The sequence below is a fragment of the Anneissia japonica genome, unplaced genomic scaffold, assembly GCF_011630105.1.
Source record: "Anneissia japonica isolate Jap-2015-1 unplaced genomic scaffold, ASM1163010v1 scaffold16371_len19808_cov120, whole genome shotgun sequence".
NCBI classification, from domain to species: Eukaryota; Metazoa; Echinodermata; class Crinoidea; order Comatulida; family Comatulidae; genus Anneissia; species Anneissia japonica.
Genome location: NW_022751617.1, coordinates 1,874 through 17,703, shown reverse-complemented (window position 1 = coordinate 17,703; position 15,830 = coordinate 1,874). Strand labels below are relative to the sequence as shown.

The 15,830-nt window shown below is 31.9% G+C and overlaps 1 protein-coding gene across 1 annotated transcript; it reads left to right on the top strand.

Moving 5' to 3' along the window:
- Positions 1 to 4,569: 4,569 nt before the first annotated feature.
- LOC117121780 (high affinity copper uptake protein 1-like) lies at positions 4,570 to 5,816 on the top strand (the record flags this gene model as incomplete). Its single annotated transcript, XM_033267090.1, is given in 3 exon segments — positions 4,570 to 4,610; positions 4,612 to 4,730; positions 5,571 to 5,816. Coding segments are annotated over 3 exon segments (362 nt in total), but the record flags the coding sequence as incomplete, so codon positions are not given.
- Positions 5,817 to 15,830: the final 10,014 nt, after the last annotated feature.

The window sequence follows — 15,830 nt, the reverse complement described above, 5'->3', positions numbered from 1 at the left end:
CTGGCCGGAAACAATCCAGGTGTTTGGCAGGGACCGACCGCGACAATTGGTCTAGTCTAGCCAGGGAGTTGTAACAACTCCCTTGTCTAGCCTAGCTAAAGGCCTAGGTAGGCATGGAGTAATTATTTTGAGAACTTAATGGGCTAGGAGGTACACCTAGGCTTGTCCTGGACCTAGTTCCTAGCCATAGCCAGCCTAGTTAGGGCCTAACTAGTCTAGGCCTATAGAATTTAGCATTCTACATTAGGCCTACCATATATTTCCAGGCAGGTGCTATTGATTTTGACTCCTCTTCTATTTAATTTGTAACATGGCCGTCTCTGGCAGTGTAGGGGATTCCCCAAACATGATGACGTAAGTTCTTGAACGTTCGGCCGGCGCAAGCGCGTTTACGATACAACAGCCCATTCGTGCCGAATCTGTGTCAGCGAAATTTCGAATTACTAATTCGTAATTTCCGATTTAGTAGGCATAATTCGTAATCTCGAATCTGTGGACGCTAATGCTCCATTAAACGCTGCACCAAATGTGGTTTTTTTTTCGTATGAAATTAGTTGTCTTCAATGTTAACAAAATGTATTTATTTATTTAAAGTACAGTACCACTTAAAGTAAACAAACTTTATTGAAATACCTCAACCTACTGTATTGTTAGTCATATTCATAAACTTGAGTATTTAGTTCATACTTCAATTAAATTTTATAAGGTAATCAATTTTAAGCCTTTGTTAAATACTCCTAATTTTGATTCTGTTAAACTATGTTTAGGTAAAGACCGGTGGTAGAGTACCCTAATTATTAATTTGTTTAAAGATACTGTGCAACTTATATATTCTGATATTGATTGTTTATTTATATAATTGTTTATTTACTGAATAATGAGCCTAACCATTCTTTCTCACTTTCTCTCTCCCGCTCTCTCCTGAAATTACCCATTTTCAAGCTTAATTATATACTGTATTAAAAAACAATATTGGCATAGGACCATAATTCTAATTATACGTTTACAGCTGAAATTGTATATGCCCACCCTTATTTTTCTTTATACCTGTAGGTTATTGTTTGGTTTCTCATCCTCTAATTTTCAAATTGTTCTGTAATGGTAATTATTTAGCATTGAATAATATACATGCCTCTAAACTGCCTTGCCTTTTTAAAATGAATTTTTGATTCACCTTAATTTGTATTTGTTTATTTTCATGTCACCTATAATATCACTTTATTTATATTACTTTATGTTATATGCTTTGCTTTTCAATTGATTTACTTACATTATTGTTTAATTTAATCATTGTCTGTATATATCTATAATAAAAAATCCTAAGACTGGACTAACAGGCCTGAGAGCCAGAGTGTTTCTCACACTATAGTTAATCCTAGCCAACTAAGGTTATATATTGTCTTAGTTTTTGTTAAATTTCCTTTCATTTTATTTTATGTTATTTCATGGGCTGAATAAAGAATGAATGTATGAATGAATTATTTAAATTCAAATTCACAACTACGGTAAGCCTCAGTGGCCCACAGGTTAGTTGCATGGGGCTATGGTTATTCAATTATCATGGTTTTATATAAATTAAATTTTGATGAAAATATCCCGCCATTTTATTTTAGTTGCCCCGTCATTCGACACTATTTATAATAATAATAATAATATGTCGTTCTTATATAGCGCTTAATGCCTTAACAAAGCCTCTAAGCGCTTCACATTATTACCTTTCCCCCTTAATAGTGGTGTTTGTCTTGTTTTTTTAAATGTTTGATTTATTTTTGTACTGTAAATTGTTCCATCCAATCACTATATACAGTAGGCCTATGTTTGATTGCAATAAAGTTTAATTTGAATATAATCATTATTATTATTATTATCATTATTATTATTATTATTATTATTATTATTATATTAAACTAAACTACAACTCTGAAAGGTAACTTACATTCTTTTTCTTATTATTATTATTGTTGTTGTTGTCGTTCTTTCGCGTTTTTTTACTTCTATGACAATTTAGCCTCATTTTACCTTATTTAAACCTTGTACACGTTCATGTTTATAATTAGTTTATTTTTTCTTGTTTTTACTTTTATGACATAAATTGTTTAAAATTATTTTGTCTGACATGTATTTTAAAGTTTTACTTATTTAAATGTCCACTGATGCTTTAATATTGTTTCTCCCAATCTCTTTATTCTTGAATTTGTATTATTATTATTGTTCTTGTTGTTCTTATATTTAGACACCCCATGGTTGGGGTTGAAGTACCCCACCATGGTTTATGATTATGTCACCTCTAGATGCCGAGAAATGGCACTCAGACTTAAATTTGTACATAAATTTGACAAATTTAGTGAGCCAGACCAGTGCTTCCCCCTCCCCCATTAAATCTACCACTGACAATTAATTAATGCCTAAATTACAATTCAGGAGTCTGTAGAATCAATGTGAACTTCAAATTGTGTTCCCCTGTTAGCACCAGATTTGTTTTCCCACAATACCAGGCCTAAAGTCAACATGAGCTAAACAAGGATATTCAAGTTATTTTGATTTATTTGAATCTTTTGTGCTTGAACTGTAGCCAACACAGTAACTCTCTTCATTCTTAATTTCCTTCTGTATGCATGCTTGTATGTAGCATTTGGCAAGGTAGTGCTAATATAACTACGTAGCAGTTACCACTACAATAAGATATGAACAAAATAAGCAACAATACAATCTCTTTTTTGTTTTCAAAATTGCAAGTTTGAAGATTCCATAATTGACTTATAAAAAAATAAATTTCTTTATACTGCAAGTTTCACAAAATACCGTCATTTGTATAATATTGGTGTTGAGGGTTCAAACAAGGTAATTCAACAGAAGGACGCACCGTCTCCGCTCTCGAACATAGCGCGTGCGTACAGTCCTTTGATCTTTACTGTGGCATCGACAATCCGATATTAGTCTATGCCCGCCATTCGTTTTATGGTGTTAGTTTTTATTTTATTAATTTTGGGTACTTCGCAACGTCTGTTACATCTGATTTTTTTTGACCGCGAGCTTGTTAAATGCTTCTATAAACTGCAATTTGATTTGTGAAAATTTACCAAGAAAATAAAAAGTTATAGCAATTTAAAATTTACGAATTTTATAAAATTTCATGTTCTTATGTAACATTAATCTGTCATTTTGACAATGTTGGCATAAGGTGCCGAAAACGAACATTTGAGTATATACAGAACATTTATTAATTTTTTCTGCGAAGTGAGTCTCATGAACGACAATTCACCACAAATTTTGTAAAATTAATGTTGAAATGAAGAATATGTTTCAGTCTAATGTTAGTGCAAAATATCATTAGGCCTTTGTAATCACCGCACGATGCGCGATTATCATGGCAACTAACACGCGAGTGGGTAATTTGTCCTTGATTTGTCACATATGCTGACGGTTTATGGTCTGGTTGCTATGTTGTTTTTTTTTTAGGTGCAAATTTGTCATGGCTTATTTATTAATTAAATATTGTGGCTGCCTTTCATCAATATTTGATGGTAACACCAGGCCTGATATTCCATGTCAACTGATTTTTAGTTACATTAAAATAAAATGTTGCCTGTTCTCTGTAGCTAAGTTGTTGATAATTAATGTATATTTAAGTATTTTTCTAAAAAAAAATAAACAAGAAAAATAAATAAATAAAAAGAAAATTTAAATAAAATGAAATAACCTTTAAAAAATATAATAAGTTAAATGCAGAAAAGGTTGTTTCTCTTTGTAAGTGGAAATGGCGCAGCGAGCAGCTCTCTGAGATAGATGCGTGCGCCTTACAAGATGCCATTATTAATATTATTATAAGTAAATTAATACAATATTGAAAATAGTATGTTTTAAATTCCTACTAAAACAACGAAGAAATTTAATTCCAAATAATTTTTAGCAAGATTATTTTATGTTGTATTATAGGTGTCATAGAATCTGAAAAAGCCCCCAAAAATCCAAATCATAGAAAACCATGTTTTCACCAATTTACAAACCTTAAAAAAAATCCTTAAATTGCTTATAAGACAATGGGTCTATATTGTGTGTAAATAAATATACAGTGGAAATAGTTTATGTGTGTCAGTTATAAAGCAAGTAAAATACTTTTTTAAAAATTGAATTAAAACAATAAATTGATTGAAGCTAATATAGTAGCCTATGCTTAACAACTAAGTAATTTTCATTCATTTTTTAATTTTTTAGAATCGCATTTTAAAAGTACTGTACATATTTGCAAAGCAGTAGTCTTGACATTGTCGAAGGTCAGGCACATAAACAAATAATCAAGCCTATCAAAATATGGCAAAAGTGTGATTCTTTAAATTATTTTACCTTTGACATATGCATGTACTGTTGAAACTACAAGTGGCATATTTTTGCTGTATATTGTTTTATATTTTTTTTAATCATTTTTCCTTAATATATGTGTTTGTTATTTTACAAATCTAGACCTTAGGAAACAACTAAGATTGAAATTATATTTTGTATGTTGTTCTTTCCCTTTAGGCAATGTGACTGTAACATTTTTATTTATACTGTATATACTGTATCATATAGGATCATGTGTTGCTGTATTTTTCCTTGCTGTCTTGTACACTAGGATTAAAAGTGATGCAAGAAATGTTGCTACGTCGCTCTGTTGTCAATGTTCGCTACAAGACCATGCAGGTTGCAAAGAGAAGTGAGACTGTTTTGACAGAAACACATGGTACAGAAAAGTAATAAAATAAAAAAACAAAATTATTTAATAATTTTCTGATTTTTAAATTTTTGTTATAAATTTTAATCTGAAAGGAGACAATGCAATACAATTTACTGGCTGGTTGGACAAGATTTCACTGAAGGGAACCTAATCACTATTGCGTTAAAATGTGATCCTCTACCACTTTCTTCACATATAATGTTGTAAAATAAACTTCTTTTTCATGTTTTTATTTAATTTTTTTACAATATTTTAAGAATATACTATAATTTGAAATAATTTGCATTGAGCAAAGGTCATCAACAACCCGAATTCCTATAAACTGTTTTGTTATATATTTGTATTTTAAAAAAAACCAGGTTATAACATTTTTTATTTTTCTCTCTTTTTTTAAAAATTTTATTATATATAAAATGTATTGTATGTATAGAGTTGCCACAGAATGTCTAATCCATTACATTACCCTGATCATTAGAAACATCAATTAATCATGCAATCTTCTGTTTCCTGGAGGGTAATTGCATAAATTCAGCATAGACCAATGCCTTCAGCATTTGGAATATTCACATCAAGTAATTGTTATTCCTGCATCTGTAAGATTATTACACAAAGCAGAAAGTTAAATAAGTGTGGTGGCGCACTTCATTCAACTCAAATGTGTTGTGGAAAAAAAGATCCACAAATCAGAGAGCTATACGATTGTTTTTGTTTTGTTTAAGACTATAATGCACCACGTATTAGAGAGCTTTAAAATGATACCCACATTGCCAGACAGTGGCTGGAACTTCTACATGTACTTAACATTATCAAAATTGCATAAGAGCTCCACCTTAACAGTGATGATTGTTTTTTGCAGAACTCGTTGGCTGAGTGGTGCTCACTTCCTACAGACACTTTTGCATGTAATCCAAGTCACCATCAGCTACTTCCTCATGCTCATCTTCATGACATATAATGGCTGGTTATGCATCGCAGTTGCACTCGGAGCTGGTACTGGTTATTTTTTATTCGGTTGGAAAACAGCCATCGTGGTGGATATAAATGAACATTGTCATTAATCATACCTATATTTTTAAGATGGTATTTTTAAAAGAATGTTTTTTAAAAGTTTATTATAGATGAAGTGATTTTGATATGAAACTTCAACTCCAAAAATATATAGGTTTGTCTGGAACATCAGGTGTTTCAAAAGTGACATTGAAACTGAAGAGGCAACAGATTTTACATTTATTTTAAGCGACTGATTAAATAATCTTGACCAATATATACATTAGATTAGTATTAACATAGTCAGTACTAGGTTAAAATGGAGATTCTCGTACTCTTGGACATCTACAGTAAAAATTCACAACACCTAATTCCAATTCAGTAGTGGCGCCCACTTCTGCTGTTGTCGGGGATATGCCTTCACCCTTCCACTGGGGACATAAAGAGACATCAAAGCCCTGTGAGGCAAATACTGGAGCCATCACTGTTCCCTAATTCCTTACTGGGATCAATTTTCAAAAATGTATAGTCATCCATATTGAAATAATATAAAAAGCAAAGATGATATAGCAAATATGGTTTTTCTTCCGAATTATAAACGTTTACCAATGGTGCTATGTGATTAGTAATTAATTTATGATAACATTGAATTCAAACCCTTAAACCCAGATGCAAATGATTCTTATTGTTTTATTGTTTGTGTGAAAAGATTTTAGTTTTGCATTATTACACTATAATTTGTTATACAGGTATTGTATTCTAATTGATAAATTTATTGTGTGTAGAAATTTACTTTAATATACTGTTAAATGTATATTAGTTCAATATTAAAGTTAATTCCAACAGGGTTGGCGCCAGGATTTTCCTGACGAGGGGGTGAGCGAGGTCCCCCAACAAGGTGTCAGATTTCCCCGACGAAAGCAAAGTGGGCGTGGTCGAGCTTCAATTAAAAGCCCCCAAAAATTTTGACAATTTAGGTGTTTCAAAGGCTTATTTAATCGATTTTATGAGTCTACTAATATGTAAAAAATACATTTTTTTCTCCCCGACGAATTGTGCTTTTTCTCCCCAACGGGGGACTTTTTTCCCCGCTGGCGCCACCCCTGAACTGCAACACAGTAGAAATAGATGTAATGTAAGGTTAAAATTCATGTTGACCATTTCATACCAATCAACTAGCATTTTTCTCTCAGTTTTTTAAACTACATTTTGTTTTTGTCAAATACAATTCATTTAAATAATACACCTGAAAACAATAATTAAATTTTTCTTTTTGATAAACAAAAAGTTTGACCAAATCATAGCAAATATGTAAGTGCTAGTATAATGTTGTTGGGGCTGTTAAGATATATTGTCACCCATGTACCATTTGCAGCTTCTCTTTTCTAAGGAGTATTTTTAGTTGACAGGGGAATTCACTACAGGAGTTTTCATTCCATTTTCTCATGAACACATTTATACTCCTGTGTTGACAAAGTTAAACATAAGTGGAGTGGTCTGATGGCACATGCAGAATTGATATTTAAAGCACACTCCAAGCCTGGGCTGCACTACCAACTATTCTCAACTTTGTGGCTGAGAGCTCTAGTCACAAGTTAACCACCAATTGCTGCCAACCTTAAGCCTGAGAGTCCCAGCCACGAGTTCCCCACCAATAAATTCCATTTTTTAAGATTTCAACCATGGAATCTGCATTTAGAATGAAAGCATCTTGACCATAAAGCTGTACTTCATTTCACTCCGATAAGCCAGGAATACAGGATAAATTTGTTATTTGATATTTCTGTTTTCCATTATTATAAATGAAATCTAAAGAAACTGCTAAAAAACATGTTGTTTAAAAATATAGTACTGAATTGTTCAGATTTTGACATAAAATGTTTACAAAATAAGTTTGAAAAAACATCACCATATATTCCCAAATGATTTGTGTTTTTGCAGCGTGTTTGCAGCAATCTCCTGATAGATCTACATTATGGTTTCTTATATTGTATTTTTTCCATTTTTTTTGCTTTATCAATGAAATTGACAAAATTCTTTTTTGTTTTTCTCATTAGTACACTGAAGAATGTATGCCACTAAATGATATTAAACATATTATATACGTTTAATCTCTTATATGTAGAAATAAATTTTAAACATTGATCCATTCTGTAAAGTCTTGTTATTCCTGAATTGTTGATATTTTGGCAATTGAGTTTTTTTTTTTGTATGTAAATTAATGAAATAAGTGCCTTTAGGATTAATATGAATCAAGCTTTCTGTACAATAGCCGGCAAGTTATAGCATTATGCTGTATTTGCTGGTAACTCTCTTACAATAGGTACATCTTAACTTTAAATGACCTTGTACATATATCAAGCATGCTTCACATCTTCAGAAATATATGCGATAAAATTATCCAATATAAATATATCTTTAGTAATATTCTATACTTAAATTATGTTGATGGCACAAGCCTGATGATGATGATGATAATAGAGACAGTGGCGTAACAGATAGGTCTGAGGCCCCTGGAAGGCTTCTTTGGGGCACACTACACTAAGAAGAAGCCCTGCACGCTTCAGCATATTTCATGTTTTAAGAAAGTAATGTAGTTTGACATCAGTGCTCCTTAAAATGGCCCCAGATAAATATCCTGTGCAGGTAATGAGAGTTAACAGCTTAATTATTTTCTGTCAAAGATATAGAAATCGTTTTTGATGGATAATTTAGCAATGTCCAGATTCCACAGGATTTTACTGGATAATTACATTCATGTAGTTGCATATTATTCTATTGATATTCTGAAGAATAAAACTGTCATCAGGTGTTCTGATTAAAGGTTCAATAAATGTACTTGATTTGCGTAAATTAAAAGACTAAGCATATTTCCGGTGTAATTAATTATGACTTGTAAACTTAATCACTATTTTTGTTTTTTTTCATATTGGACAAACCAGTGTTGGCATTGGTAACAAAATAAACTATATGTATATATTTATTTTATTGCTAGTGATTTTTAGAATATGGGATATTTATAAGTAACATGGACTTATAAGTAAACCCTATAAATGAGGTTTTTTTTTTTATATACAGCAACCTTGAAATACTGAGCTGTTAATTCCAAGTAGTTATTTTATTATTAATTATTAGAATGCTAATTTATGTTAACAGCAGCAGCATGAAAATATATGCTATATAATTTCAGTTTTCTGTTAACTTTATTTTTATATAGGCTGCCCTCCAATAAAATACTGTCCCACTTTTGTGACTAAGGTTGATTGACTTAAACACCATCTGCTCTAATTAGAAAAGTAATAGCTCTAAACAATAAAATGATAAGTGTTGCAGAAATTGCCTTTAAATTTAGGTGGTATATTTAATTAGAGGGAAACCTGTATTTATCAAATTTATAACTACCATTTGTTTTGTTGTTATACTAGGCTTCTTATACTCAAAATTATATTAGATTATAATTATTGTAATCTGACATTTATTATATAATTACAGCTAATTAGATTAGCTTGCATGTTTAATTAATGTTGTACTTGCTTTATAAATATACATGAAAGAAAGAAAATAAATTCTTATTTTCAGACATATATTTTACCAATATTTATTTTGTTATATTGTAATCCAATGGAGAGTGGAGATGTATTATCATTCAAAAAAGAGAAATCTGGATCGTTGCCACATCATTAAAACAACAATTTATTAAGATGTGCACTGAGTTTAATAAAGTTATGAATGTCACTCAAAAAATATATTCTACATTTCACTTTTATTGAATATCATCAGAATAATAATATACATAATACAAAGAGACAAACAGTACAAGTTATTTATTCTTTAAAAAGTAATCAAAATTTATAATTAACAAACACTAACATTTATAAAATTGCATCACAAAAGCATACCAATCTAATAACAAAAACTGTCAAGTCAAAATCAAAATTTTACCTCAGCCTACAATAATAATTTAAAAAAAACAAATCAATAGTCATACTAGGCAAAATGTTGATTTTATAGGATTTTAATGAGCTCATTATATGCAAGCACTAATTATTCAACAGTTAAAAGCAATGTTCCCCGAGTGCCCTCGGGTAAGAATTTGCGAAGCTTCAAATACCAGAAATGGAACACAGTGATTAGTTGATAATGTAAAAGAAAGGAGCTGCACTGCGAGGACATTGTTTACCACTGAAGCCTTCATTGTAACATTGTAATTATTATTATCAGGCCAAAATAAAAATGATTAAAAATTGTTGTGATGTCACTTTGATGATGTGAGTAATCCCACTGAAACGGTTTGTGATGCATCATAGTATCACCGGTAAACACGACTTCATAAAATTCCGCCTCCCCATACCACACTATTGAACGCCAATATTCCACACCACATTGTGTACAACATGCCATGCAGCATGCTCTTTTTGCATCGTTAAGCTCCTCTAATTCTGTTATTCTTCTACTATTACTGTATGTATAGTGTTACGTATGTTTGAATCGGCTAAGAGAGTCAGAAACCAGCACCCTCATTGCATTGAGTGTGTCAAATTGCTGGTAAACAAAGCAGTGATGCTGGTTTCTTCTGCTTACAGTATTTTTACTGGTTTCAGTTTAGGACATTTCAAGGGTTAATTTCCAAGCTTTCTGCTTCCAGGTTTTTTTTTTTTTTCATGTTTCATATCTAGCATCTTGAGCACTTCCTAAGAATATATGTGCTATGCAAATCATATTTTTTATTATTATTACTTTTATGGTTTCCACTAAATGGTTTGATTTACAACTAAACTTGATGATGAATACAATTATTGTATTACTTCCACTCTCAAGAAATGATCAAACTGTCTTATAGTGTAACTCTATGTTAAGTTACAGCTGCAGATTAATTTGGTTCTATGCAATGTCCGATATTATCCAATGGTAATCATTCTTGACAATGCAAATCAGAAACAGTGAATAAAATTGTATCAATATAAAAAATAACTTCCTTGTAATAGCATCATCTGTATTATGTATTTAAAAAATACTGAAAAATACAAATTAATTAAACACACATTAAAAACCTCTACAGAACTTGCTACCTGATTGCAATTACTTTTTCTACTAGATCCAAAGTTCAACTTTCCTCCTACGACACTCTTTAACCATATCCTCCATTACAGCACCTGAGATAATGCAATTTAACATGTGTAGAGCATTCAGCTTAGGAGCTACAGCAAGCAAAGTGGCAAGTGAGGAACCTTTGATTTCATTGAGGTTATTTTCACTGATATCAAGCCATGTTAATTCCAACTCAACTCCCCTACTAGAACACTCTTTAACCATCTCATCCATTACCGTACCTGAGATATTGCAATTACTCATGTCAAGATAATCCAGCTTAGGAGCTACAGCAAGCAAAGTGGCAAGTGAGGAACCTTTGATGTCATTGAGGTAATTTTCACTGATATCAAGCCATGTTAATTCCAACACAACTCCTCCTTGATACAATGTATCAGCAATCTCATTCACATTAACACCTTTTATATCACAATATATCAAATGAAGTAACTGAAGTGCTGGTGCATTACACAGCAGATGAATTAAAAATGATACATTAATTGATTTGGAAAAATAGAAGTATTCTGTAATATTGTATTTGAAATTTAATTTCTTACATTCAGTTGATAAACTACTGACAATATCATTAGTACATAGTTCATGGATTTCCATTAAAACATTTTGTTCATCTTGTACAGCAATTAAAACATGAGCAAACATTTTGCCAATGTCTTCAGATGATTGTTTCTTCAATTCAGTTATTGAATTCTTCCAATTTACTCTTTTACTCATCAGTCGAATAATGATCTGATCATCTGATTCTGAGATTACCTTCTTATGGGGGAATATGACCTGACTAAACATCCTTAGTGATTTGCATATGTCTTCTATGTGACTTTCATATTTCATTGTACCTTTACTTGGCAGCTCGTGTGCGACTGATGGTTCACTGTCATCCATATCTGAAAAGAGAAACAACATACTATTTAAAGATGTTATTATTATTATTATTATTATTATTTGAGGTATATTTATTTAAAATTCAATAATAAAAACATACATAGCAGCAAGAAGGCTGAATTGCATAAGGATTTACAAAGGAAAAATATTAAAATGGCATAAAAATGACAACACAAACAAATACAGTAAATTACATACAAAGGTGACATACAAAATAGAAAAATCATGAAAAAGCAAAACCAACAAGTGCGAGAAAACCATGGAAGGAGCATAGAAAATATTCTTTGGACAATAAAGGGAGGGGGAAGATTTGATTTATCATATCAGCCAAAAATGGGATTGGACTTATTTGGAAAATATTGAAACTAACAGTGTCCAGTATCTATCGCATTTATATTAATTAATATGAGGTATTCCTGGAGTCAGGGATGATTACGAGTAATTGCCTTCCAAAAATATTTGTGCATATTTTTTTTTATAATATAATAAACTTTGTTTGAGTATAGACCAAGTTGCAATCTAAATACATTTAAGTTCAATGGCCTTCAAGCACACAGTAATTTTCTGCCTATGAAAAATTTTATTTGAAAGAACAAACAATAAAATTAGCTATGACTTTTTATTTAAAGATTTAAAAAGAAGCTACAACTATTAGCTCCACAATACAACATAGTCAGATTGGTGTGTTGGCTTGGGTAGAGAGGCTGTAAGCACAGAGGAAGACATCTACCTTTTTGGATGAAATGATATAATGTATGGAACCCATAATGTTATCCATACACAGTGCAAGACCAAGACAAGGCATGAACTTTACGAGAGACACTGGCATGAATTTATCAGCTGAGACAGTCCCACAAGGAATGCACTCAATTTTTGGCTTATTATCATCAGTTGAGAAAACTTGAAAAATGAAATATTTTGGCCATTTTGGTCATGTTGATTGATTTGTCAGGAACTCAGACAATTCACATAATACTGTATTTCAATCAATACATAATACAGTATTACTTATGATATCTCACAGTCCAAGTTTTGAAACTCACAGTAGTTTTTTAAATTGTGGTTTGGGAGCTGACATATTAAGCTTGCTATGATAAAAATTAGCTTAAATTTGTCTTAAATTCTATACTTAAATTAAGTTAAATTTATCAATAATAATATATAGCACAATATTTTCCAAAAGACATTGGTCAAGATTGGGACAAATGAAAATAAAAAATGTTTCATTTGGACACTGTTGATACTGTAAGAAGCCTATACTTAATTACAAATATGTATAATTACCTAATTAACTCTAACAATTAAAGAACATTAACAAAACACAACAAAGATTCATACACAAATGACAGGTATTGATGGTCATAAGGCCAGAAGACAATTGTCAAAAAAAAGAAACTTAAAAACTCACCCTGACTTGATTTAATGAAACTTGGTCCAATGGATTGTGATTGAGTGAAATATTCTTTTTTACGTTCTTTTTCTTTGAACAAGCCTTCATCCTTCCCATAACACGTTTTTCTGTGTAACATCTTTGCTACATAGCCTCTTAGGTCACCTATATCAAACAGAATTTTAAAATAACATTAATGCCAACCAAAAACATGATGAATTCTTGCAACTTCAGGTAAACATATAAAAAGTGCACTCTACAGGTCATTTTTAAGGGAGATTTCATAAATAAAATCCCAATTTTACAAGCCTGGTCTAACTCCCCCTCCCCTACCTAGTGTTTTAAGTGGACAGAAATAACAATAAATCATTGGGAAAAGAAAAAAAAAGTAAGTTTTCAGGCTGATGTGCCAGATTTTTAAAATATTTTTTTCCATACTTGCTTATCGATGCATACAGGTATTAGGCGTTTCCAGGCATCTAGGAGTACTACATAAAAGATTTGCACCTCAGCTACACCCGCCTCAGGCCCAATATGACTGCCAATGTTTTAAGGGATGTAGTACCAATAATAGATACCTGCAAATGACACTTTTGCCTGTCTCATATACATCGATAATCAAGACACTCAACTAATAATATGACTTTCAATTGTCAGAAATAAATAACCTTATAATACAATATATAAGATATAGATAGGCAAGTATTAAAACATTCTCACATAAAAGTAATCACCAGTTTGGCTGCTATGTAAAGGGCTCTAGTAAATCACAACAAAAAATCATAGCTGCAGATATATAAAGATTGCTTTAAATTGATGGTAACATCAAGGAATGATTTACCAATAGGACCTACGATTTGAATGTTTTTGAGGCACAAGCTTATACCATGGTGAACATGATTTTTGTATTAATTTGTATACAGTATTTAAATAAGTTAGTAATTTACAATTGAAAATCAAATGGTGAGCTAAATTAAACCTTCACTGCATTTCTTTTGCATAGACCTTTATTTGGCGGGTAATCGATTCAGGGATGTTTTTTTGTAGTAAACTGTTTTTAACTGTTTCTTTTAACTAAACTATATTCATAATTTTTGGATGAATTTTAAATGTTTCTCCATTTTTTTGGCAGACAGTGAATCTTATATAAAACATTTGTCAGCCAAATAATTGAATATAATGTGTGAATACAAAAAAAGTTGAAATATATATTATAAAGTCACTATATCATTGTAAACTAGAAACCAACTTAGCCTACTAAACCTAACTGGAACTTCACCCCTGAAACCCACCCAAGTCTAAGACAGCCCCTCCCCCGCCCTGTCAGACAGCTTAGGCCCCCCTCCTCACAAGAAAATGTATCCTAGAGCTGCCACTGGGTACCTGATAGGATATTGTGGCATTGAATGTACTAGTTTTGTGCTCTAAAGAAGTAGCAATGACTAGGGATACTCCCCAGGGAGCAGAGAAGGTTGCACTTTGTGCTGGTTTGCCATTGTATGTTATCCAGCGACCAGGGTAATAACGCTTGCGCCTTTAATTATTAAATTTGAAGTTGGCACATTATAAATATTTGTAATATCCTTATTATCACCTCAAAAACAAGCTCAAATATGCACTGGAAATTGTTAGGAATATCTATTTTTGCAGTAAAAACTGTGCTGAAGTTTTCCCTTATTTTACTAAATGCGTGGATGGATTCATAGCCTAAGGCCTAGGCATCTCTAGGCTAGGTTTGTATGGAGGAATATTACCCAAGCAGGCGACAGACCTTTTACAGTCTGGGACACTTCGAAGATGGTAGGCTGTGTTCTGACGATGACAGACGGACAGTTGCGATTCAGCATATACTAAAAAACAGATAAGCTTTGCGTTAAGTCTTTTGAAATCGAATGCAAGCTTGGTCAGGACATTCTAGGACAGATAAAGAACTGGATATCAAAACAAATGACAAGGATCTGTTGAGGTGCATTATAAAACAAATAATGAATGTTTTGTATTCGTACAATGGAAAAAATATTTTCATTCCTTCAAAGATGTTGATTCAGTAAATACTGCTGAGGCCATCAATAGCCATTTTGCACGCTTTTGCAACCTGCTCTCACCATTAGATACCAGTGAACTCCCAATGTTCCTTCCAGCAAGAGAACCACAGATAATTTGTGAATGGGAAGTTCGGAATGCTTTGAATATGTTGAAGAGTAAGAAATCAACCCACCCATCAGACGTACCTATCAGAATAATTAAAGAATTTGCAAAAGAACTTGCTAATCCACTAACTAAAATATTTAATATGTGTCTAATTGAAGGACACTTTTCCAAGAGCAATCTCATGTGGGGTTCCTCAAGGAACTAAGTTGGGACCCATAGTATTTCTAATCTTAGTTAATGACGCTGCCATCGAAAGCTGTAGACGGTGGAAATTCGTGGATGACCTAACTTTAGGGGAAGTAACCAGATGTGGAACTCCGTCAAATTTACAGAAACTCCTTGATAATGTCAGCAATTGGTGTATTTTAAATGATGTTCAGCCTAAACCGGCTAAATGTAAAGTAATTAAGTTTTTAAAGCGTCAGCAGCTGAACTTGCAATAAAATATTGATAATTTTAATATCCCAGATAAGAAAGTATAATACATACTCCAAGTATTGAAATACACGCCATCGTGTTGGGATTCAATATTTCGACATTAATTATGTCGTCATCCTGATGATGACATAATTAATGTCGAAATATTGAATCCCAACACGA